The following is a 26,380-nucleotide window of genomic DNA, read 5'->3' as shown; positions in this document are numbered from 1 at the left end:
AATCTGCCCAGGGGATGCTGAAGTCTCCCATCTCTTAAATCTCTAGATGATTCTAGATTCCTGGGACACGGACCTTGTATAATCAAGCCCACAATCACAGGAAACCAACTTATGAGAACCCTAGGAGAGAATGCATCTGAAGGGTCTGGCCAGATCCTACTTAAGGCAAAACAGCAAACTTGGCTTTGTGAGATAAAGCTTCTGGAATGGGACTAGTTTTAAGATGGACTTTGTTAATAAAAGCCATGATTTACGTATATGTCCTTTGCTCTTTCAAAGGACTCCTACATGGAATCTTTTAGAAAAAGCCCCAGATACTCACCTCCTCACCTATCTCCCCCACTCCAGGGGTCTGTGCTAGGGGCTATGGGAGAACATGGTCTCTGCCCTCAAAGAGCTTGCATGCTCCCTGAAGACACAGAACGTGAGACGGAGAGCTCAGGGCCCAAAGGAAAGGCCAGCTGCTGACAGCTGGTGAGCTCAGGGGGGTGACAGCACGTGGGGAACTCTCTCCAGTTGTGATGCACTTTGCTGTGGCCTCTGAAAGCCCTCCGCTGTGCTTACACACAAGATGCCCACCTGCCATCACCGAACTATATGAACCATGAGGACAGGTCATGCTAGCCTACAGGGGAAAAGAAACAGAACAGAGAAGACAGAAATGGTTGCAGGATTTCTTTCCCCTCGGTGGGTGCCCATGGTTCTTGGTCATACGTCTTCCAAGAATGAAGAGGTAGACCAGATGAAGGGCGGTGGGCAGCAAAGCAAAGTTTACTGAGCGACAGCATAAAGTTCTGGAAGAGGGAGGGGACCCGAGAGGGTTGCTACGGGAGTTTCTGAGTCTATGGGGATTTTTTTGGCTTGTTGGTGGGCTGTTTTAATCCGATTAATCCTCCATGCACCTGTCAGCAAATCAGGAATCAGGCTTTTGTCATCTACCTATCACCTGGGTAAGGGTGGAGGGCTCCTTCCAAAGGGGTGTAAAATCCTTTTTTTTTTTTAATTTTTTATTTTTTATAAACATATATTTTTATCCCGAGGGGTATAGGTCTGTGAATCACCAGGTTTACACACTTCACAGCACTCACCAAAGCACATATCCTCCCCAATGTCCATAATCCCACCCCCTTCTCCCAAACCCCCTCCCCCCAGCAACCGGGTGTAAAATCCTTTTAAGGGTGGTTTCCTCTTAGGGAAAGAACCCTTGTCCCTGTAGGCCATTCTTCCCACTGTCCTTCCTCATCATTAAAATGAGAAAACCTCTTGAAAGGGAGGGAGCCCTTCCAAGGAAGAGGGTATTTACAAAATTCTCCCAGTGGCCCTGAGCTTTAATCGGAAGAGTCCACAGTCCCAAGATCAGTTATCTGGAGAGATAGATGATGCACAGTGTTCACAGAATTCTCAAAGGCAGCCGTGATCTCCAAAACATTGAGACTCACAAATCACATTCTTCCCGACCCGCTTGTTAAACCCTCTAACTAGTGGCCCAGTTGGGGACATGACTAACTTACCTTCCCAACCTGGGTCACCTGCCTCCAATCTCTATTATCCATCCTCTACAGATAAATTTGCCCAAAGCACAATTATGATCATGTCCTTCCCTTTCTCCAGAACAATGGCTTCCCATCACTTGCAGAATAACTTCTCACTATAGTACCTGATGCTCTAGCCAAGGTAGACTACTTCTCCTTCCTGAAAACCCCTCTCTACTCCCTCTTAAAACCCCCTCTACTACCTTTGCTTCAAGCCCAGGGAGACCTCCTCCCAGTCATTGCCTGGTCAAACCCTACTCATTCTTCAGCCTAACTCATGTACTTCGACTTCCAAAAACACCTCCCAGGTTGTGCAGCTCAGAGGTGACACCTCTTACCACTGAGTCTGCATATCGCTTTGTTTGGATCTTGTGGCCAATGTCTAGTTATACCCCCAAAATCAATTTTCCATTCCTGCCTGGGCACAGGGCCACCTCCCGAGGTGTTTCCTAGTCTTGCTTGCAGCTAGGTGTGACTTGCAACTAAGCCCTTGCCATGTGACAGAGCTCTTCTTGCCAAAGGGATATGACAGAAAATGAAATGAACAAATTCCATTTGACTCGCTTCCGAGGAGCGCCCTTTGCTGGACCTCTTTCTTCCTTCCCATGAGCTAGAATTGTGGATGCACTCATGTCCTTGCATGGAGCAGAACTGTCCCATTGGCCTAGGCTGGCCAGCATGTGATGTCAGAGAGAAATCATCCGTCTTACTTGAGCTGCTGCATTTGAGGGGCTTGTATGTGCTAGTGTATTAAATCATTCTATGGCTTATAAGTGTCTCATTTTCTCTACTGAGAAGCCAACACCTTATTGGTCTCCCTGCTTTCTGTTATGACCCCTACACTCTATTCTCAGCTGAGATTATCTTTTTTTAATACTTTTTATTTATTTATTTGAGATGGGAGAGAGCATGAGCAGGGGGGAGGGGCAGAGGGAGAGGAAGAAGCAGGTTCCCCGCTGAGCAAGGAGCCTGCTAGGGGCTCAATCCCAAGACCCTGAGATCATGACCTGAGCCGAAGGCAGACACTTAAACAACCCAGCTGCCAAGGTGCCCTTGAGATGATCCTTTTAAAAGCGAAGTCAGAGCATGTCGTGCTTTGCTTAAAACAACAACAACAAAAACCCATTGGACTGGGTAAAAGCAGAAATCCTTCAAATGGCCCACAAGGTCTTACAAGGTCCATGGTCGGCAGCCTCCCACCAATTGCTCTTACCTCACTGACCTTAATTTTCCTTATTTTCTCTTACAGGTATGCTCCACTCCCACTGCCCCAACACTCACTCCACACCAGACACACCGACCGTTGTACCATTCTGCAAACAAGTTAGACACTCTCCTGCCTTGGGGTTCTTGCACCTGCTGTTCCCTCTGCTTGTCCTACATAGGAACATGGCTCCTTCCTTTATCTCCTTCAGGTCTTTGTTCAAATGTTGCTTTCCCAGGTTGGCTTTCTCTGACTACCCCACTTAAAACTCCCTCTCCCCTACTACCATCCTGGCACATTAGGCCGGTTCCTTGCCTCATTTTCCTCTACAGTACTTACCACCATTGGACATATTATATATATATAGTCTTTATTTATCAATAAATAAATATTTCTTGTTTGAGACCATTACCTCATGAGAGCAGGGGTTTTGAACTGTTTACTATCATATTCTTAGTGCCCGGAACAGGTAATTAAAAGTATTCAATAAATGTTTTTTTTTGAATGAACAAATCCCTTGGGTGCAAATACTTTCTGCCTAGCCTGCTGCCTTTTTTAAAAAGATCTATTTATTTATTTTCGAGAGACAAAGAGTGAGTGGGGGGAGGGCCAGAGGGAAAGAATCTTTAAGCAGACTCCCTGCTTAATGCAGAATCCAACTGGGGGCTGGATCCCAGGGCCCATAAGATCATGACCTGAGGCGAAACCCAGAGTCGGGCGCTTAACTGACTGAGCCACCCAGGCACTCCCACACTTCCTTGTATGCAATAAAGCACTCAGTAAATATTTGAGGAATCAACTATGATGGAAGACTACTAACATTCTGCCTTGTTATCTGCTGCCTTCTCCAAGTACCCCTCGACACCTGGGCCTACATTAAATTTCTGCACTCTTAGAAGTATAACAAGAGGTCAGAAGGAGAGGTCCTCCGTGGACACTGCTGAACATGGCAATGAGAGAAACACAGGATGCTGCTTTGAGTATTTTCTGCCTTTGCCACTTGGACAAATCCCTTCCCATCTCTGGGACTTAGTTTCAGCATATGTAAGATGAAGCTAGGAGACTAGATGATTTCTGAAGTCCCTTCTATTTTTACAGCTTGTAGTTATGGTGCTCATGACTAAAATTGTATGATTCTAAAATTGTATGATTTTTCTCTTCTAACCTGTGCTTCGAATATGCTGAATGAAAATGTGGTATAGGGATGAAGGCTCTCTTTGATTCCATTAGCGCATGTATCATTATAAAAATAATAAAATACGGTGTAAAAGGCCACATTAGCAACATGCAGATATGACGCTGAGGCTCACATGAGGCAGAAGATCAAAAACTAGGTTTTCTGATTCCTTCCGGGCTCCTTATGTCAAGTCCCATACATATATACATGTATTTTCTCTCCTTTCCAAGGGTTGGCTAAATTAGACCTTTATCGCCAGGGTATTTTGGAAAATCCACACCCCTTCACTAGTTTGAATACACTTGGTCCCATCGCCCAAAACAAAACACAACTTTCTCTGGCCGTGGTTCTAGATGATGGAGGTGGCGTGCGTTCAACCACTTTCCAAACCTTGAGACTTGTCTCCCAGGCAAAGGCAAACAGCATAGTTGCAAAGGGCAAACACGCCCTTTGGATGCACCTGTGCCACGGGTGTCTCTCGGTGCTGTCGACGTGTTTTATATCAACCCAGCCCTTATAAAGAGATAAAAATCACGCTCAGAAACAGGCAAACTTCTGTTCAGAAATCTCCCCTTCGTTCTGACAAACTGGCTGCCATCCCGATCAACAGATTTTCTTAAACGGAACTGCAAACCAGAGCCAGACTTACTCTCTGCTGCCAAAGGGGATAAATAAGCGTGCCTGAATTCCCGCTTGCGAGCAAGAGCTGGCACCACGCGTCACCAACATCCCTCCACCCCCCAATCAAGCGTGGTTCGGCTTGGCGCTTGGGAGCCAGCGCTCCCCAACAGCCGAGCTGCAGGGGGCGGGGCCATGCCTTAGCCTCGCCCTTTTCATGGCCTCCAGCCAACTGGAGGCAGGCAGAGCTGCCGCGAGACACCCGCCCCTCGTTCCCGCTCAGCTAATCGGGGCGGCGGGGTGGGGCCCTCCCCGCTGACCCCGCCTCCCCGGCGCTGGGCAATTTAGAGCCGCGCGCCGGGCGGGAATGTAAGATGGCGGAGTAGCAACGCGAAGCGGTTAGCACTGAGTCTCTTGGCCGACTTCGGGTCCCGTCTCGGCAGCAGCAGTGATCGCTGGGCGGAGAGTGCCTAGGGTAGTGAGCCAAGATGCCGAATATTAAAATCTTCAGCGGCAGCTCCCACCAGGACTTATCCCAGAAAATTGCTGACCGCCTGGGCCTGGAACTAGGCAAGGTGGTGACTAAGAAATTCAGTAATCAAGAGACCTGGTAAGGGCGAAGTTGAGACCCCGACCGGCCTCACCTGCCGGGGCGGCGGGGTTGACGCCGGGGGGACAGAGGGTAGGGGGAATGGGGCCGCCGCGGGAGTTCTGTGCGACCCGGGTGGGGGGCTGGGGTAGGGGAAGGGGCAGCTCCGTGGCAAGCGTGCCCCGCGGGTTGTTTCCGTTATGTTACCTCTCGCGGGAGGGTCACGTTCATTCTCACCGTGCCGTGGGGTGGAGTCAAGATGGAGCGTGAGGCAAAGCTGCTGGGTTTGAAGGCAAGGGCTGGAGGACCCGAGGTGGGGACAGTGGCTGCCTAGAGCGACGGAAAGGGAAAGACGCTTAGCCTCAGCCAAGGGGACACGTGGCTTTGTCGCTTCGCTGTTGAGCCATCCAGACAGGACTGGGTTCGCTTTAACTCTTGGACCGGCTTGCTTGGGAGAACCTTACTGTGTACTGAGCCCTCCCGGTGTTTCTCTTAGAGTCTACGAAGCAGCTTTTCAATTCGAAATGGTGTCGGTCGGGTTTTGTAGTGAGGAAAATTGACATTAGGTACCGAGGGCGCCAAAATTATTACTAAAGACTTCCGCTGGATTGGCAGGCGTTCGCTTTTCACATCTTTAGCATCACATCTTGAGAAGTGGAGCTCTATTGAAGTTAAATCTAGCTGCTCAGTTAAAGTGGTGCATCAACTCTGCATCCTGATTGCCAGCATCTCCGCTTGAGCCGTCCAGAAAATGTTAGGTAGGGAACCTTAGTTCTGGAATCCTTGACCTTCCCCAGTGCAGCTACTGGTACGGATGATACATACAGAAACCTGTTTTTCAGTTAGCAGACTCTATCCTGAACTTGTCCACTTCCCTTGGCCCCCGTAGAGAATTTAGGAAACAGTTTTATTATCCCTGAGTGTTAAGATAATGGAGGAAAGATAATGGAGTGCAAGACCGGAATTGAGCATAGGGCATTGCAGCTTGAATTTTTTTCATTGCCTTGCTAATTAAACTTGCTCCCTCCCCCCACTTTCAACTTCCTCCTGCACCTTGGGGGCCATCTTAGAGATAAACTTAATTACCTGATCCTTCCACCAGAATGTAGAATCTTCTGGTTCTGATATTCATACTTTGTGTTTCTTTGCCCTGTTGATCAAATCAGGACAGTGCCCACAATATCATGGGCACAGTCATCTGTTAAGGGGAAAGTTTACTCCAAACCCAAGAATCAGTTAAATTAGTTAAGGTTGCTTGCAGCATTTATTCCTAGATGCCTTTCCTTTTTCCTTTCTTTAAACTTACTACCCTAGTGTAACTCCCTTACCCTTCCTAGACCTGCTGATAAAAGCATTCATGTGTAGTGGACAGCTTCCTTCTGGATACTTACTGTGCCGCTGGTTGTGATGCAGATGATAGTGCAAACACTGACACAGTCTGTAACCAGGCAATAGCTTAGTCAGAAGAGGCTGGCCAAGCTGCTGTCTTTGGCTGTGACCACACCATTATGACACCATAATAAGAAGACATTACAGGATCAGACTTTGCCAGTGGCAGTATGGTAGGGGCCAAGAATGATTTTCATTTAGAGGGGTTTTCTGGCCCCCTTAACTCTGGTTGTTAAATTCTTTTCCTACCCTTCTAGGAAAAATACAAAGACTTTTTCTTTGTGTTAACCCCTTCACCCTCTGCCTAATGCATTATCCTAGAACCTGAAGCTGTACTGGGAGACAGGGAGGGTGAGAATAATTTAGTGTTCTGACTCATCTGAATTCATCAGCAATCCCAATCTACTTTGGAGATCAGGCTGGTTTCATTTTTAAACAGCTGAACAATAGCATGCTTGAAAATCCTGGCTAAGATTAAGCCCAACGTGGAAAATTGCTGACTGGTTTGGTTTCCCTGTTTCAGGCTTAATCATTAGCTTTTTGGTTCCTTAGATGGTCTAAAATCTTCGTTGAACATAATGGACTATGTTACCTATGGAGCTTCCCCCTCTCCATCCCCCTCCCCAACCTTTGGCTCTTCTGCATGACTCCTGGTCTCTAAAGGACATGGACAGAGCAGCTCAGTGGGTACTCTGGGTCATCAGAGAGGGGAACTGCAGAGCCCAGCCTCAAATGAGCCAATTTTACGATCTGTACAATTTGGCAGAATATGAGGGGTGGTGCTCTTTTGAGCAGAGTGGCTTTTCTCGAGTCAAGATCATCCATTGCTATCCAGTTATATAGGAAACATGCATACATACATACATACATGTAGGTCGGTGTCTCACACACACACACAGGTAGATAGGAGGGATTAGAAGTTCATGCTCTGGAATCAGAGAACCGGCATTTGAAATCTTTGCTTTTCTTTGCCCCAGTAATGTCATCTGTAAAGTAGTATCTACCCTACCCATGGAATTATTGTGAAGATTAAATGAGATAGGAGTAAAGGAGAACACTGTCCCACACAGTAAATGCACAGTGAATGTTGATGAGAAGTGAAAGTGATTATATGCAGAAAATGTGGAAAATACAGAAGAGGACAAGGGGAAAAAAAATCCCAAATAATCCTAGCACCCACGATCACCTGTTCACATTTTCAGCTATGACCTTCCAGATGTTTGTGTGTGTTTAAGTACTTTTTCAAAAATGTAAGATGTTTGGGGCACCTGGGTAGCTCAGTCAGTTAACTGTCTGACTCTTGGTTTTTTGGCTAAGGTCATGATCTCACGGTTGCATGATCAAGCCCTGCACTGGACTCTGGTCAGTGTGGAGTCTGCTTCAGACTTTCTTTCCCTCTCACTCATTCTCTCTCTGTCTCAAATAAATAAAAGAAATCCCTTAAAATATTGAGGTGTCCTAGCTTTCATCACGTAGCAATATTTTTTGAGTAATTTCTCCCCTTAATGTTTAGTGCACATGGTTTAAAATAGCTGTAGAGTCTTGTCCTATGGTTTTACCATTATTTTAGATAACCAAGTCCCTACTAGTAGTTATTTCCTATTATTAATGCTTTTATATGAAAACATTTGAACATAAATCTTTGTCCATTTCTTTTTTTTTTTAAGATTTTGCTAATTTATTTGACTGAGAAAGAGAGATCACAAGTAGGCAGAGTGACGGGGGGGCGAGGGGAAGCAAGCTCCCCACGGAGCAAAGAGCCCAATGGGGGGTTCGATCCCAGAACCCCGGGACCACTACGTGAGCGGAAGGAGAGGCTTAACCCACTGAGACACCCAGGCCCCTGTGCTTGATCCATTTTAATCCCCTCAACCTTGCTGAGAAGTTACTATCCCCATTTTACAGGTGAAAGAACTAAGATTCAGAGGTTAAGTAATTTGCCCAACTCTAGGTATTACTGTTTAAATTTTTGCTGATAAATTATTTCATCTGGCTTTTAAAATTTTAGTATATTCAAAAGGTTTTTTTTGTTTGTTTGTTTACTCTCTTCAATAGTGATAAGGGCCTTTGGTTTATTTCGTTACTCTGGATAGGCTGAGAGGGGGAAGACTAACTTCGGTTGCCTAGGATTTTCCTAAGAACCATATCCCCTGGTTAGTTAATCCCTTGCATTTTGCACATGCCAGTGTCTCCGTCTGAATTCTTGAGATGTTCTTAAGACTACTAATTGCTTTCTAGATTTCAGTTGATTTCCTTCTGTGTAGCCTTCCATGCTAGTTGGATGCACTTAACACCTGATGCTAAAGGAAAAGCTAGTTTTCTCATTGGATGGACATAGCCAGTCGGGCCTCACTAGGAGATTGGGAGAATGATTGGCCCAAAGCCACTTGGAAAACACACCATTAGCTAGAGGGAGAGAACATGGGATGTTACCCTTTAAATTGCTAAACCAGGTTTTTCCACTTGATAGAGTATATTAAGAGCAAACAGGTTTTAGGCACAGCTGTTCTGTTATTAGTCTTTGCCTAATTTATCATCTCTTTGACTTAGAGGAAGCCATAGGAAAAATACTAAATTTTTTTGAGGATTCCTTGAACTGTTTCTTGACTGAGCTGTATAATCTGAGTGTAGGTTGCAGGCTTTTTAGGCTTTAGGAAAATGTGCACTACAGTACTACTGGAGGGAGGGATTGATCTTAATTTAATTAGCGAGATCAGTTATGCACAGTAAAATAAGGCAATGTCCTACTTTACTCGCACCACTTGATTTTGATTTATTTATTTCTTTGAGAGTGGGCTCACAAGAGTGCATGAGTGGGGAGAGGGAGAGAATTCTTCTAGCGGATTCCCCGCAGTGTGGAGCCCTGATGGAGCTCCATCTCACAACCCATGAGATCATGACTTGAGCTGAAACAAAGAGTGTAAAGCTCAACCAACTGAGCCAGGCACCCCTGCACCACTTTATTTTGAATATTGTTTAATAAAGAAAATTTCCAAGTTACTAGATACATGCCTGGTCATAACACCTGTCTGTGCTTGAGGGTAAGTTTTAGTACTGAATTTGGCTCTGGGAAACGGCTGAATGGCTGGGTGATACAATAACACAGAAATGTTCCCAGCGATTGTACAGGGTAGTGAGCTGGTGCTTTTATAAAAATTATTTTTCAAACCTTTGATGTTAGAATATAATTTCTAAAAGAATCACCTCTACCAAAGTATTATATTCAGCAAATGGTCCTGATGTGTAAGTTGGCAGTGATAATTTAATTTTACAATTCATACCTTATCTGCTTTCAAAAAAGGATTTGAAGCATGTTTCATGATGTGTCACATGTCATGTGTGTCACACGTACAAAAATTTCACTAAGTAGATGCATTAGAAGCCTTCTAGAACAAAGGACTTTCGTAATCATGCCAAGAATTTGGCATAAAGTGATTACTGAAGTTCAGTGTTAATTTAACTGTATCCCTTGACTTCCTGGTAGCCAAAGGGATAAAGATAAAGACATATGCAGTGGATCATGTAGTTTTTATTTTCATAAGATACTTTAGACACTTCCAAGCACAAAATTTTAGGAATTTTATGGATGGGATCCTTAAATAACGATATTAAGTAACATAAGGAACAATGTAAGCAATTTTGTGGGTGTTTTTTAAAAAGATGTATTTACTTATTCCAGAGAGAGAAAGTGCCAAGAGTGGGGATAGGGGAGAAGAGGTGGTGGCAGGGGGAGAGAGAATCTTGAGTAGACTCCCTGCTTAGCATGGAGCCCAACACAGGGCTCAACCCCAGGGCCCCAAGATCCGCGACCAGCGCTGAAGTCAGGATTCGGAGGCTTAACCAACTGAGCCACCCAGGCGCTCCTTTTAGGTATTTTTTATATTGACCCCGGTAATTGAGGCATTTTTGAAGAGGGACGGCATCATGGTCTATGGATATTGCTTTCTGGTCTTACTTGAAAATAAAAAACCTTTGAAATAGAGACTTAGCCCCTCTCTTAATGCTCTCTTGGACCACTTGTTAAACTACTGTTCCCCTAGCTTCTCATCAAACAACCTGCTTCTGGTTGAGTGAACATCTGGACCACGGATGATACTCTGTGTTCTTTACTGAAATAAGAGCCGTAGGCCTCCCGCCTATCAGATGTAGAGACTACCGTTGACTTTATTGGAAATCATTGTGCCTGACTTTGGTTCTACTCCTGGGAAATGAAGATCTTAGTCAAGGAGGCGATGCGGTATGGGGCTCTCACCACAAGAATTTTGAGTTTTGAAGTTGCTCAGATATTTGAAGTACCAGGTCAAGACCCCGGAATTGTGCACCATAAAACGTAGAAGGAGCTCTTGTAGCCTGGAACTTCTCACAGGGTGGGTGGGCAGTGTGAGTAAAGGAGATGTGAGAAGTCTCTTTAAACACCACTGCCTGTTAAAGGAGACCAGCACATGGTCTCCTCCGGGAGGTGTTATTCAGCCTTGTCTGCTTGTGCTTTGTAATTTTTTAATACTCTTTTTTATTTATCCCAGCATATCCCAAAATAGGGTAGTTTTAACACTTAAGTGACATTAAAATTGAGATACGTTGTTCCTTTTATTTATACCATCCTCACAATAGAGTATTTTATGCTTCTAGCATATTTCAGTTCAGTTCCTCACACTAGTCACATTTCAAGTGCTTGGTAACCACACAAGTCCAGTGCCTCCCAGATTGAACAGTGCCATTCTAGGACCTACACTTTGGAAACGTGGAAGTTGCTCTCCCAGAAAGCCTCTCCTGGCTCCCTCCTCCTTGTCTATTTGAATTTTTGAAGAGTGTCTTCAGAAAGCAATTTTGGCATTGGCATAGTTAACATTACCGACAGAGTCTATTGCTTTTTAAGGCTGATCCTTGTGTTTAATAGATGGCAGTTCACAGGGCATCTGGGTTGGTCAGTCGGTGAAGCGTCTGCCTTCGGCTCAGGTCATGACCTCGGCTCCAGGGATCCAGTCCCACATGGGGCTCCCTGCTCAGTGGGGAGTCTTGCATCTCCCTCTGCTTCTCCCCGAGACTCGTTCTCTCTCTTTCTGTCTCTCTCAAATAAATAAGATCTTTAAAAAAAAAAAACAAACTAGCAGTCAGTTAAGCTAAACCAGGGTCCACAAAATTGCCATATTGTTCATTAGGTTGCCTCTTGTATCAAGATTGCAGGATCCTGCCATAAAATTCTTCGTAACTCTCCCCACTCTGGTGGGCCCAACAGGTTGTGGTTCTACCCAAAACAAAATCTCTGCCAGCTGGGTATCTATCTGTGGAAAGGGTATGAGCAGATTTATCAAAATCCTAAAGAAACAGGTTGGACCCACTTGCCTCTAGTGTGAAGTGAGTTACTTTGTGAGGGATGATGGAAGCCAGGCTTCTGAATCTTCTCAGTAGCGCACCTGAAGAAGGTTTGCATTCTGACTCAAGTGAGTGGCTCTCAAGGGGCAGCTGAATCCTGAGGGGGTGCTTACTAATTCACTGTGTCCAGAAGAGCACAATGGATCTGGTCCCTGCCTTCACAGCTTGCAGTCCAAGGGAACAGATAACCATTAACAAGTGGGTAAAAAATAAACCCATAAGTCATGATAAGTAGTAAGTTGTGAAGGTAGTAATTGGGGAGGCTCACTTTGTTAGGGAACATTTCAAGCAAACAGAAGCAGAATAGTATAATGGTCTCCTCCAGTATACACATCACCCACCCAGATCAGCAGGTATCAATTACTGGCTTTAATCTTTTTTCATCTATCAATCTCCCCTCCCACATACCTCCCCACAATTATTTTGAAACAAACATGGATGTTCTATCACCCGTATGTATTTCAGTAACCACGATACCATTTTCTTGCCTAAAAAAATTAAGAGCACTAGGGTTCCAAATTTCCCTGTTTTGTAAATGGGGGAGGCCTTGCTTTCTTGAATCAGCATGCAAATGAAGCTCATATGGCACAATTGGTTGATTTTATTTATTTTTTTAAAGATTTTATTTATTTATTTGATAGACAGAGATCACAAGTAGTCAGAGAGGCAGGCAGAGAGAGAGGAGGAAGCAGGCTCCCTGCTGAGCAGAGAGCCCGATGCGGGGCTCGATCCCAGGACACTGAGATCTTGACCTGAGCCAACGGCAGAGGCTTTAACCCACTGAGCCACCCAGATGCCCTGGTTGATTTTATTTTTTAAGATTTTTTATTTATTCATTTGAGAGACCAAGTAAGAGCACGAGCAGTGGGGAGGAGGGAGAACTCCCCACTGAGCAGGGAGCCAGACAATGCTTGGCGCAATCCCAGGACCCCTGGATCATGACCTGAGCTGAAGGCAGATGCTTAACCAACTGAGCCACCCAGGCACCCCGGTTGATTTTTTTTTTTTAAGTCACTTTTAATCTTTTGGTCCTCAAGGATGTCACCTTTTTTTTCAAATTAAGATAGAGGACACACTTTGATTGTAGACCTGAGAAACAAATGAGCTGCTCACAGAAAGACCATTCCAGGTAGTTGGATGAAGTGCAGGGCACTGACGTGCACTGACTTGAGGAGGGATGGATACAGGGAACTTAGAGGAAGACAGACCATGTGACTGCTGCATAGTAAACTAGGGAGAAGATATTTGGAGAAGAGCTATTTATCAAATCAAAAAACCGAGTTTTCCAGATTCCCTCACCGTATTAACGTAGTTTCTCAGAACGTAATCCAACTGGACAAGAGGGGCGTAATGCCCTTTGTTGTTAAAACCAAATTTCACAGCAGTCGTAGATTCACATGTAATTGTAGGAGATGATACCGAGAAATCCTGTGTACCCGTTTCCCAGTTTTCCCAAGTCTCCCAACCAGAGTTCTTCCAAACTATAGTTTTTTGGCAGAACTGTAGTGTTAATTCGAGAGGCATGATACTGCCCTTGAGGCAGTCAAGATACAAAACCATCTTGTCACCACAAGGCTCCTTCCTGTTGTAACCACACCCACACTTCTCCCTCTGTGTAGTTTCCTTAGCTTGCTTTTGTCTGCTTTGGGTGTCTTGCGGATACTGGTCTCTTAAAATGTAAAATGCGTTGCCTCATCTGTGTTCTGGAAAAGATGGTGCACAATTTGTGTTCATTCTTCAAATGTTTGGTAGAGCTCTCCAGTGAAGCTGTTTTCTGGTTAGTCTTGTTAGAGGTTTATCTTTTTTTTTTTTTTTTTTTCAAAATTTCTTGAAGTTTATTTAATTTCTGTACCTAACCTGGGGCTCAAACCCACGACTCCAAGATCAAGAACCACTGAGCCAGCTAGGTGCCCTGAGGCTTATCAGTTTAATTCCCCTTACCCCAAGAGTCAGCTTTGTGTTTCATTGGTTTCTCACTTTTGTTTTCCTGTTTTCAGTTTCACTGACTTTGCTCTTACGGTAATTTTTTTCTGCTTACTTTGGGTTTATTTTGCCCATTTTCTACTTTATCGGTATAGGAACTAAGATTATTGATACTAATTTTTTTTTTGCTTTTTTAAAGGTTATTTATTTATTTGAGCTAGAGAGTCATGAGCAAGAGGGAGAGGGAGAAGCAGATTCCCTGCTGAGCAGGGAGCCCCACGTGGGGCTTGATCCCAGGACCCTGAGCCAAAAGCAGACACTTACCTGACTGAGTCACCCAGGTGTGCCTTATTGATATTGATTATTGAGAAAATAATGCACTTTTTTAATGTGAGGATCCCTGGTATAAAATACTTCTTGAATTCAGTGCCTGAAGGTTTATCTCCAGATACTCCAGACCAATGTGTTTTCTTCTTTGTTCTGGCTACCAGGAATCTCAGCCTCCCTGTTCTCATTGATTTCTGGCTTGATTTTTACCATTAGCACTTATTTTTCTTGTTTTGTAATATAAACTAATCCCATTCTTTTTAAAATCAACTGTCGTTTGGATTGGAAAGGAATAAATATTAAATAATTATCTTCTGTATCACCTGCTTCTGGCAATGGAATTACCTCCCGTTGAAGTTTTGATCGCTAGAAGTCATCAGCTCTCTAGCCTAGTCCTGATTGATACACACTACATACTGTACACACACATCCGCAAATAACCCCCACCGCCCCTGCAGGTTTAATTCGGGAAGTGGTGTTGCTGTGAGGTGTCATGGAGGTTATGATTTTTTAATCCTAAATTATTCTTGGTAAGGAATCAAGCGTGGCTGTTAAAACTTTCTTTTTATGGTAAAGTATAGCCCTACTCCATAATTCCTGTGGAATGTTTTTTAAACAAGACTTACTAATTGGACAGAATACAGTTAGCATAAAATGGAGGCAAGGGCCACATCTGTTTTGTTCTCCATGTGTCTCTGGCACTTAGCACTGTGACTGGCATATGAACATGGACTATTTGTTGAGTGAAGTGCCAGTGTGGTAGATGTATTGGCTTCTGTAGAAGGCATCATTATAGAACAGTAGTGACTCACTCCTTACGTGATCCTTCTGCTTTTGTTCTGGGTGGATTGTGACAGTCACAGATTTTGTATCAAATTTGCATGCACATGTCTTGTTCCTCTCTATAATGAGATACAGGCAGCTCACTGAAATTACGTTCCAAGTACTTCTGAGTGCTTTAGCCAATCTTCCTGCCACATCACATGTAAAAGTAGCTATTTGTATGGCATACTGGAGTAAACTGAGTCAGTAGACTGTTTTCAGTACAGGGGCTCTCCCAAAGTGAGGGGATGTGTCCACATGACCGTGTCCACATGACCCCCACTGGGCTGTAACCCATGAACAGCACAGTAGTAGGGAAGGTGTACTTTTTAGACCTTGCTGTCCATAGAAGTGTAGTATAGTGCTTTAAAATCTCTTGTTTTGGGGCGCCTGAGTGGCTCAGTGGGTTAAAGCCTCTGCTTTCGGCTCAGGTCATGATCCCAGGGTCCTGGGATCGAGCCCCACATCGGGCTCTCTGCTCTGCAGGAAGCCTGCTTCCTCCTCTCTCTCTGTCTGCCTCTCTGCCTACTTGTGATCTCTGTCTGTCAAATAAATAAATAAATCTTTAAAAAAAAAAAAATCTCTTGTTTTTTGTGGCTCCTGGGTGGCTCAGTGGTTAAGCCTCTGCCTTTGGCTCCGGTCATAGTGCTGGAATCTGGAATCAAGTCCCACATCAGGCTCCCCGCTAAGCGGAGAGTCAGCTTCTCCCTCTGACCCTCCCCCGCCATGCGCTCGCTCTCTCTCTCTCTCTCTCTCTCTCTTGCACTCAAATAAATAAATAAAATCTTTTAAAAAGATTTTTAAATAAAATATCTTCCTTGTTTTTGCTTTCCTTCCTTTCTCGTTGTAGTGTGGAGATTGGAGAAAGCGTACGTGGAGAGGATGTCTACATTGTTCAGAGTGGTTGTGGCGAAATCAATGACAATCTAATGGAGCTTTTGATCATGATTAATGCCTGCAAGATTGCCTCAGCCAGCCGGGTTACTGCAGTCATCCCATGCTTCCCTTATGCCCGACAGGATAAAAAGGATAAGGTGGGAGCAGAATCTCCTTTAAGAAAAAAAAAAAAACAAAACTTTTTTTTTTTAATCATATGACGCACTTGCCCAAAGTCACAAAAAGTCCTTAATCCTCAGACCCATATGTAGAAGATGTATTACTTTTTTACCACACTCTCATAGGTATCACCCAGTGTTCAGAAACAATTGACGTGGGGTTGGTTTATATAAATCAACACATTCATAGTCTGTGTTTGTTCCACCTATTCATATGTGACTTCCAGTTAGCTCAATGCGACTTTTTCATTATGTCAGTAGGACTAAGCACCAGCTACCATGGAGGAGAATTATTTTTTAAACTCTAGTAGCTCCTCTGGGACCCTCTCAGGGTTCCAGCTGTGACCTCTTCATCAAACTTGGAAGTCGGTTACACGAATGTTTAGTCTCATTACACACATACACATCTCACCTCATTTGTCTGCTGTATTAGAGGCTAAGGTAATACACATAAAACTTTGCCAGGACTGTTGTAATAATCGGTGCTTAGATTTTGCATACAATGTCTAGGAGAAGGCCAGATATTTTTATTCTGAGAGAGTATGGTGCTCCCACAGAGTAAAGCGCAACGCCTTTGCTGTTTTATAGTGCAGCAGGTGTATTTGCCTGTTTTAAATAATTGAGCATTGCAACACTCGATAGGCTGAAACTATGCACATTGAGTTAAGAAAACAAAAGGTAGGAAGGTATTTTTCTTTTCGGAAAGCCTATCCTGATTTGGAAAAGGGATACTCCACTTACTCTTCATGCTAGACTGAGCTACTCATGAAGTCAGTGGCCACGGCACTTTCTATGAATTTCCTGGCAGCACAGTGCCTTGAACCTAGTAAATGCACATTAAAGGGATGCTTCTCCAGCAAATGAATTGTTTCTCAAAAAGGCTTGTTTGGTTTTTTTGTTCTTCTTTCCTCCACCTCCGTTTAGAGCCGGGCTCCAATCTCAGCCAAGCTGGTGGCAAATATGCTGTCTGTAGCAGGCGCGGATCATATTATCACCATGGACCTGCATGCTTCTCAGATTCAGGTATCTGGAAGCGAAATAGTAGAAAGGGGGTTGGGGAGGAGAGAGCTGATAATGCTGGAGACCACAGAGAAGCAAAAACCTGCTCAGGTGCCGCTCAGATTAACCAGTACACTGACACCGCTGCAAGCACGCTCACTGTCAGCATACTTCCTGACCTTAGTCTCTGGGGTGGATGGGTAGGGGAGGCTGGCTGGGATTCGGAGAAAGAGCGTTGGGTTTGGGTTCAGACCTGGTTTGAATATTGGCTCTGACAGTCAGCGGCTTTGTAACCTTGGGCAGGTTATTTTAACTCCTCCTGAACACATGCTGCATTGTCACTGTGAGTACGAAATTTATGGTGGAACGCTGGCCCAGGACAGGTACTCAATAAATAGGAACTGTTACTGTCATCATTAAATTGAGAGGCACAGCTATCGGAACCTACTTCCTAGCATAAACCCAGAGAAAGGGGAGTGGAATACTACCTTCTATTTTGTACTATTTAAAGGGACTTTCAGATCCTCCTCGGAGGCTTGTGGCAATCCAGTGAGGTACCGGAGTAGGTGATTCTACCCATTTCATAGAAGAGGAACAGATTTGTTGAGAAACACAACTAATTAATAGCAGCTGGAATTAGAGTTACTCTGTGTGACCATTTATTATAAATACATTCTACTAGCTTCTCTAACTGGTTTAGCAGTTAGCTCTTGCTCCCTAACAAACCAGCATTTAGTGGCATAAGGCAGTATGACCTCACGAGTCTACACATTGACTGGGCTGTTCTGGTATCGGCTGAACTTGGCCATGCTTCCCAAGGGCTCACTCATGTCCCCTTCCTCAGTTATGGGTTAGCTGAGGGCAGGCCTTGCCCATCTTGGCTGGACTCTCTTGTGCCGCCCAGGTTTGAGGAAGCCATTTTTAGTCTCCTCCACCAGGCATGCCTCCCAATCAGTCTGAACGTTACAGGAAAGTATTCGTTGGGCAGATTATTATTAACCTCTTTGTATTGGTCATTTATAAATGGAAGTGCAGAAAAACAAAGCAAACACGACTCAGCTTCTTTCTACAGGGCTTTTTTGATATCCCCGTGGACAATTTGTATGCCGAGCCAGCTGTCCTGAAATGGATAAGGGAGAACATCTCTGAGTGGAGGAACTGTACTATTGTCTCACCTGATGCTGGTGGAGCAAAGAGGTATGGCTGGAATGCATATTATTCTCAAAGTACTGGGGAAGTCGTTCAGACAATTGTGTCAGAAAGTGGTATTTTTCTTTCTTTTTTTGTAAAGATTTAAGAGAGAGAGATAGCGAGAGAGAGCATATGGGTGGGGGAGAGAGGGAGAAGCAGGCTCCCTGCTAAGCAGAGAGCCTGGCCCGGGGCTCAATCCCAGGACCCTGGAATCATGACCTGAGCCGAAGGCAGGTCATAACTAACTGCCCGCCACTGCCCCGCAGGTGCCCCAGAAAGTGATACTTTTCTAGCAGGTGACAGTTTTTAAGTACAGTTGACCCTTGAATGACATGGGGGTTCGGGGTGTCGTCCTCCCCACCCATGTGGTCAAAAATCCACATAGAACTTTTGACCACCCCAAAACTCAACTCCTGACAGCCAACTATTACCTGGAAGCATTCCCAATAACATAAACAGCTGATTAACCCTGTTGTATTTGATGTGAATTACATAGTATATTACAAGAAAGCAAGCAAGAGATAAGAAAATGTTACTGAGAAAATACGTTTTCAGTACTCCACTGCACCAATAGAAATCGGCTCTTAAGTGGACCTGCACAGGTCAAACCCATGTCTTTCAAGGGTCAGCTCTACTTCAGAGTGGGTGGAGCTGGGGCACAGGCTGGGCATAGTTTTACTAACCCTCTTTTACTGGCCTGAGTCACGCCTGAAAGGCAGGGCAGCACAAAGGGGGCCCTTAAATAGTTACCATGTTGTAGGCTTGACTGAAACCCATGAGTCAGCTTGGCACTGCAGAGCTAGCCACACCACTGGGAAGCGATCCAGAATGGTGGGAAATTGGGATTTCTAATGAGTGGCACCCGCTTTCAAACTACATGCTATTAGTGGACAAGTAGGCGTTTTTCCTTGCCTGATGATGCTGGTGGTTAGACCATTTTCATTCTGGCATGAAGATAATAAGCAGCAAGGAAAATAAAGTGGAGTAACTTTATTTAAAAACTTTATTTTAACATTTTAAACAAACTGATTGCCAAGGATTACCAGTTTAGGGGCTTTACAGTTCACCTGGTACAGACTGAGCTCTTGATTTCCTTGGTGTGTCACTCAATAGTAATGCTTTCAAAAGGAAAACACGTGTTCTTCTTGTTGGTGGAAATAGAATGAAGAAGCTACAGAACACAGATGATTAGGAAAAGCTAATTCAGATCCTTCTGAAGCCACTCAGATTTTCAGTGACTGTTTCCCAACAACCTTATTACTTCACTAACTTCAGCAGAACCACCAAACTGAGAACTTGGATTCCGTTATTCAGCCAGAGGCATGGCTTCATGAGTCCCACGTAATTGCTAGTTACCATCTGTAACAGCGGTGCGCCTAAGAAGCATCCCCCTACTGGTAGTTGTCAAACTTGTCTTAACTTGTTGGCCAATATTTTCCCATCTTGCCATGGGACTTAGAAAATAGTCATGTTTGATTTAAATAAATAATCAGGCAAGCTTTTCTTTCCAAAGCAGGGTACAGGAAAACTGCCTTCAATAGGTGACTCTTTTGTATGTGTGTTGATAATGTTCTTATAGCAGTGGAGTGTTTTCAGAGTGAGTGGCTGTTATCACTTCTGCCTTGGTAGGGTTTTCGGAGTATACTGGTGGAGATCCCCGTGTGCTGGTGACTTGCAGTTTCTCCCCTCAGGGGTATAGGGAATGACTTTTCCAGCCCTTCTGCTTTGTCGGTCATTGAGTTTGTTGGCCATCGAGTCTGGACGGTTGGGGACACTTGAGCTAATTTGATCATGCATTTGTTTTGGATAATAAATGTTCCAAGCAGATGGGTTATTCTTGATGTTCCTCTTGCCCACCCAGTAGTCAGGGAGAGCACAGGGTGTGGTCCCTAGGTCAGGGTACAGATGCCATCCAATTTGTGGTTTGGATCTTCTGTGTTCTCTGTGACAGGCTCATGCATTCTCCCCTATCCAGCACAACACCAGTCACGTGACCATAGTCATAGCAGAAACCAGGCATAATGCTCTGGTTGGAGCAGTGCTGCATTTAAAAAAAAAAAAAAAAGACCCAAGGCACAGGCTTCTTCGTGGACGGGGGGAGGATGGCACAGCAGACCATGGGCCTGCATGCCATTTACACTGAGCAGCTCGCTGTCATTTATGCTGAATCGATTTCTGGTTGAGTGAACTATTATACGGGACTTGGTCATTAGCGATCGGTCTTCCTGTCCCACCTTCTAGTTCGGTTTGTATTATTGTGTAATAGCAAAATGAGACTGACGTTTTGACTTGGAGATACTTTGGGCTGTGCAGCCAGATGTCCAGTTTTCCTGGTTAATTGGTATAACTTTCTTTCTAGCGCTCCTAAAAGGAACTTCCAAGCTTGGTGTCCAGGTACAGTTGACATTGACAGTTGGTGGAGCACTGAGGGGAGTGTGGTGAGAGCACAGGCATTCTGACTCCTCTCCTGCCAGGATCAGGTTCACTTCTCACAACATCCGCATGTCAAATTGGGCCAATCTGTGCACTCGCGGCCTTAGTTAATGACGTCTTCTCTCTCTCCCCCTTCTGCTGCCAATCTATTAAATGAACGTGCCTTCGCATCCTACTGCTTCCTGGGACTGGTGAGGCATCTGGCTATCCCCCGCTCGCTGTAAACCAGAATTAATTATAATCGAAGTCTGACTAATACGCTCATAAACTGCTCTCAGGATAGGAGGCTTTAGTCTATAAAACCCACTTTGTGCCTTTGGCCTCTGAGAAGTCAATCAATGAAAGCTCTTTTCTTCCAGCCCTGGGAACAATTTGGTTTCAAAGAGTGTTCCCTCCCTCCCCCCGCACCTCCCTGCCGGAAAACAAGCCCATCGTTTAGTCCCTGTCTTTCGTCCTTGGGTTTAACTTCGAACACCCTGTTTTGCAGAGTGACCTCCATTGCAGACCGGTTGAATGTGGACTTCGCTCTGATTCACAAAGAACGGAAGAAGGCTAACGAAGTAGACCGCATGGTGCTGGTGGGAGACGTGAAGGACCGGGTGGCCATCCTAGTGGATGACATGGCTGACACCTGTGGCACAATCTGCCATGCTGCTGACAAGTGAGTGAGGAGAGGTGGGGCCGGTGGTCAGAAGGGGAACACGTAGCCCGCTGCCATCTCAGTGCCTTACGCCAGCGGATTCTCGTGGAAGTGAGTCGAGGGGGATGGTAACTAGCTTTGGGAGATTTATCACCTGAGGCTTGATTTGCAGTGTGCATACGTTAATGAATATTTCCCCCCATATCTCCTGACTTTATTATGCTAAACCATACAGAGTATAAAATTGGCCGTTTTGAACATTAGGTGTACAATTCAGGGCCGTTAATTACATCGGCAGTGTCGTGCGACTGTCACCACTTTATTTGCAAAATGTTTTGACCACTCTGAATACTCAACTTTTTGTTTGTTTGATTGTTTTAAAGATTTTATTTTTATTTATTTGACACAGAGAGAGAGAGAGACAGTGAGAGCAGGAGCACAAGCAGGGGAGTGGGGGAGGAAGAAGCAGGCTCCACGCTAAGCAGGGAGCCCAATGTGGGGCTTGATCCCAGGATGCTGGGATCATGACCTGAACTGAAGGCAGATGCTTAACAACTAAGCCACCCAGGTGCCCTTGAATAATCAATGTTTGGTAGTTTTAAAAAACACATTAAGTAGATATGTATGGGCCTGAAAAGATAGGAATTGGCCCTTCGTACAGATTGGAATTGTGTGAGTCCATTTATGCATTTTGTTTTTATAAATACAGTACAGTACTAGAAATGTATTTTCCTTGTGATTTTCTTTTTTTAAGATTTTATTTATTTATTTGAGAGAGAGAGAGCACAAGTGGGGGAGTGGCAGGCAGAGAGAGAGGGTGAAGCAGAACTCCCTGCTGGGCAGGGAGCCCGATGTGGGGCTCAATCCTAGGACCCTGAGATCATGACCTGAGCCGAAGGGAGACAGGTCACCAACTGAGCCACCCAGGTATCCCTTGCCTGCACTGTTCCAAGCTGTGCCTTCACTCTCTTCATTCTGCTGCTAGCCACCAGTCTCTTACCTCCCCAGTCCATCTCTCTCATTGCCTCCCCACTAGCTGATCTATCTGAAACTAAGGCTAGAACCCATCACTCCTCTCCTTAAAAACCTTAAGTGGCTCCCCATTGCTTATAATCCACACGACTGTGGAGAGCCTTGTTTCTCCTAATTTTTTCTTAAACTCGGGGTATCTGTGCCATGCCCAGGGCCTGGCATATAAAAGGGGCTAAGAAAGTGTTCGTGGGCTGAGCAATTCCTGATTGGGATCCTGGAGTACACATTGATAAAACTCATATCGTCCTTGTATGATTAAGGTGACCCTAATGCCTGTAGCAGATCAGCTCCCTGAAATGTCTGTTCATTACCATGATAGTTTCTTGTTCCTGGTTTACTCTGGTGCAGGTAAGTGTCCCTCTTTGGGTTTTGTGGTGCTGCATCTTTAACATACGGCTTCCAAGATTACTTTAGAAGACATTTCCAGTTTTGCCAGCCAGAAAGAGAAAACAAGAGCATGGAGAATCACCATGGAAGATTCTTCTAAGCCCAACCAGTGGTATACATTGCATCTGCCCACATTCTGATAGCTAGAATTAAGTCACAAGGCCACTCCTAACTTTGCAAGGGAGGCTGGGAAATGTAGTCCAGCTGTGTGCCCAGGATAAAAAGGCGATGGATTTTGTTGAGCCTAGCAGTCTTTTCCAATCTTAATTCGTTAATCCGAACCAGTTCAGGTAAGTTCTTAGTCCAGTTATTTCTCTTGCTATGAACTGAATCATGTCCCCCTAAAGTTCACTGGAAGCTTAGGACTTCCAGTGATGGTATTTGGAGATGGGGCCCTTGGGAGAGGTAACTAGGCTTAGATGAGGCCATGGCAGGAGAACCTTATGATGGGAATAGTGCCTTTGTAAGAAGAGACACCCAAGAGCTGGTTCCCCCATGCATAGGTGCACACAGAAGTCATGTGTGAGCACACAGTGAGAGATGGCAGCTGCCAGCAAGCCAAGAGAAGAGGCTTCAGGGTGACAGCTACCTTGTCACCACCTTGATCTTGACCTCTAGAACTGAGAGCAAGATGTGTTTTTCTAAGGCACCCAAGTTCTGATAAAATCCCCTCCCCCCTAACTCAGGCCCTTTAGTAACAAGTGAGACAAGTGAGTAATCCAGAGCAACTCTGCATTTTCTTCTAGACTTCTCTCAGCTGGAGCCACCAGAGTTTATGCAATTTTGACTCACGGAATCTTTTCTGGCCCAGCCATTTCTCGCATTAACAACGCATGCTTTGAAGCAGTAGTTGTCACTAACACCATACCTCAGGAGGATAAGATGAAGCATTGCTCCAAAATACAGGTGAGGAGGGGACTCTTGCAAAAGAAGTCTCTGTGAGGTATTTTCAGGAGGCGGTTGCCTGTGGCGAGTTGGGGGTCTGGATTCTGAAGGTGTCCTCCTTTGCCCTTAAGGGCTGAGTCTGTCATCAGGACCTGTGACCCCAAAGGGGGGAAAAAAAAAAGCACGCTTAAAAGTTCAGATTGCAAGGCGAACCTCTGGAGGACAGAGGACTCTCTCAGTGATGGTGATACACACTCCACTTTGCAAGTCCATGCTTTACACTGTGCGTATGTCACTCTTAGCTGTTGGCCCCTGCAGACACAGTGGGAAACCTGTGAACGGGGTGGGGTACACCCCTCAGAACTTCAGTGTCTCAGAGCCTGCTATGGAAACAGCCTAAGTTAATTACCTAGGGTTCTTGTTAAAACACAGATTCCTTGGCTCCATTTGAGACCCACAAAACCAGGAGGTCCTGGGATCACTCCTTTAATTCCCCCAAGTAATTATTTAAGAGCTGTTGTGCTGAAAGAACAAGGCCTTGCTTCATTAAAAGTGTGTACAAGAATCCCTTGAGTCTCTGAACTTCATGTGGAGAAATACTATGCAGAATATAGCTGGGGTGGCTCACGAGGGGACGCAGCCCTGTGCTGCGGTCTGAAGGGGAAGGCTCCCTGTGAGGCTGCTCACCAGTGTCGGCCAACGGGTCGGTCGTCTGTGTGCCACTAACCTGATGCTCCTCTTGGCTCCCGCAGGTGATCGACATCTCCATGATCCTGGCAGAAGCCATCAGGAGAACTCACAACGGGGAATCCGTTTCCTACCTGTTCAGCCACGTCCCTTTATAATAGAGTAACCGCTGAGGCTTTTTACAAAGTGAACCCCACCCCCTGTTTTCCCTTGGTATTTGATGACAAATTCCACAGAAGGCCCAGCTTGCTCCAGCCAAGCTTTCTAAACCCCTCATCGGGTGTATTAGTATTTCTCCTAAATGTAGAGAAAGATGGATTGAGACGAACTGCTGCGATTTTCACCCCCCCCCAACACCCCCCCTTGCCTGCATTGTCTCATTCTGGCTTGACGCTGCTTTGAGCCTTGTAGCTTTACCTGTAGCCCAGCAGCGAGATTTCAGGCTCTGGAGGGCGCTGTGCAGGGGTGTTTGAATGTGGCCCGGGGAGGAGGGGGGAAAGCACAGACTACTTTGCATGTGAATACTTCAGGGTTTCCTTGGTTCAGAACTCCTGGCAACAGAGCCACCCCGGTTCCCCCCTCCACCCCCAGCCTGTGACAGGTTCTCAAAAGTCTCTGTGAAATGACAGCAAGAGCCCTAGGCAGCCCCAGCTTGGGCCTCTGAGTCCTGTAAGGCCACTCTCTGGAGGGGGTGGGGGTGCCCGGGGTTGGTTGGGGAGGCAGCACACAGGGCAATGGCTGCTTCTTGGGAGGAAAAAGCCTGATCCTTCATCCCCTGCTTGGGGATTGTGTCCCTTGGATTCTCCTTTGTGGCCATTCCTTTCCATTTGGCTTGACCTTCAGCCATCTTGCCCTTCCCCTGGCCAGATGTCCTCCGGGCGCAAGTGGTCCCCGTACCAGTCTTCTGGAAAGCAAAGTCGCTTCCTGCTGCGTAATCTCTGACATTGACACGGATTATTTTTGTCATAGAGTAATCTTCCGTAGCCCGCTACCACCATGGTAGTAGGTTTTAGGTGGGGTCGTAGTGCCTTTTGATTAATTTAAATATTTCATCTTCCTTCCATCTCTTTGGTCTCTCCAGTGACCTGAGATTTCTGTTAAAAAGACTGATGTTATTGTCTCTTGTAGAGGAAACTAATAAAGTGTCTGTGTGTGATTTGTGGGTCCTTACCGTGTCTGTACCGATCTTTCTGATGCAGATTTGGTCTAAGGGGATCTTGCTGCCCAATGATAGCTCTTCTGCGTCTCTAGACTGTTAGCTGCATGGTTCAGCCAAGAGAAGACCTTGGCCACAGTTCTGTTCAATAGTAAGACCTTAAGAAGTCTGGGGTTTACCGAGAACTACATATGGTGTGATTCTGTGCCTTCTATACCAGAGGGTACATTGCATGTCAGGCCTGCTGGATCTCTGGTTCTCCCCAAGGCTGGACATTCAGTACTTTCTCATAGGAAGAGTGTAGTTTCTATCATTTATTCATTTGGAACCAATTTTGCCAAATGCAAAATTTCCCTCCATTGGTAGTAGACACACGTGTGGCATTTCATATCAGGCCTCCTAATTAAAAACTGGGGAAGATAAATGTGTACAATTGAAGAATGAATTATAATGCATCCCAGAACGTTCAGTGGGGTTTTTTTGTTTGTTTTTGTTTTTGGTGCTTCATTAAATAAGGGTGCCCTTTTTCTTCGGGAGAAGCCACATGCTTCCAGAGCTTTCTGCAGAGCTCAGCACCCCTTTATCTTTGAAGCCTGGTTCTGCTTTTGTTTGCCTTGCTTGCACTTTACGTTGAATATTGGGATCTCAACTTTACAATGAGGCTTTTGGGGGAAAAAACGGGGTGGATTCCAAAGAGACTGAGGTGGGCTCTGAAGTATGTGCCTCTGACCCGCTAGTCCTCATTCACCTGGTCGGGCTGCTGCTCCAGGAGCCACTGACATGAAGCATCAGTGCCCTAACCTGCCCATCATGCAGCTTCCTGAAGTACTGGGTCAGTGGGTCAGGGCTTTCTGTGTCCAAACATTTCGACTACTGTGGGCCCCCTTGGGTCACCCAGTTCCTAGGATGAGGTTTTAAGGCCACTCAGGAGAGGCCTTTGGTCCCCACCTTTGGCCCCTCT

The 26,380-nt window shown here is 45.4% G+C and overlaps 1 protein-coding gene across 2 annotated transcripts; it reads left to right on the top strand.

The window, feature by feature from the left end:
- The first annotated feature begins 4,868 nt into the window (after positions 1–4,868).
- On the top strand, positions 4,869–25,419 carry PRPS1 (phosphoribosyl pyrophosphate synthetase 1). Of its 2 annotated transcripts, XM_004769011.3 has the most exons (7): positions 4,869–5,141; positions 15,805–15,988; positions 16,934–17,032; positions 18,081–18,205; positions 21,120–21,293; positions 23,438–23,597; positions 24,329–25,419. In XM_004769011.3, exons 1-7 carry the CDS (start codon positions 5,020–5,022, stop codon positions 24,419–24,421), a joined length of 957 nt encoding a protein of 318 aa, XP_004769068.1. In that variant the 5' UTR covers positions 4,869–5,019; the 3' UTR covers positions 24,422–25,419. The 2 variants fall into 2 exon arrangements, with proteins under 2 accessions (XP_004769068.1, XP_044924205.1); XM_045068270.1 differs by lacking the exons at positions 15,805–15,988; positions 16,934–17,032; positions 18,081–18,205 and having other exon boundaries at positions 5,013–5,141.
- Positions 25,420–26,380: the final 961 nt, after the last annotated feature.

Source organism: Mustela putorius, unplaced genomic scaffold (genome assembly GCF_011764305.1).
Source record: "Mustela putorius furo isolate JIRA1106 unplaced genomic scaffold, ASM1176430v1.1 tig00003901_pilon_pilon_pilon, whole genome shotgun sequence".
Lineage (NCBI taxonomy): Eukaryota > Metazoa > Chordata > Mammalia > Carnivora > Mustelidae > Mustela > Mustela putorius.
The sequence above is the reverse complement of the archived record's forward strand: the minus strand, read 5'-3'. Positions and strand labels throughout refer to the sequence as shown.

Excerpts from the sequence above, each read along its gene's own strand:
- PRPS1 (XM_004769011.3), top strand. The coding sequence starts at position 5,020 with ATGCCGAATATTAAAATCTTCAGCGGCAGCTCCCACCAGGACTTATCC. Across the intron at positions 5,142-15,804 it reads TTCAGTAATCAAGAGACCTG|TGTGGAGATTGGAGAAAGCG; the intron begins GTAAGGGCGAAG and ends TTCTCGTTGTAG. Across the intron at positions 18,206-21,119 it reads GATGCTGGTGGAGCAAAGAG|AGTGACCTCCATTGCAGACC; the intron begins GTATGGCTGGAA and ends CCTGTTTTGCAG.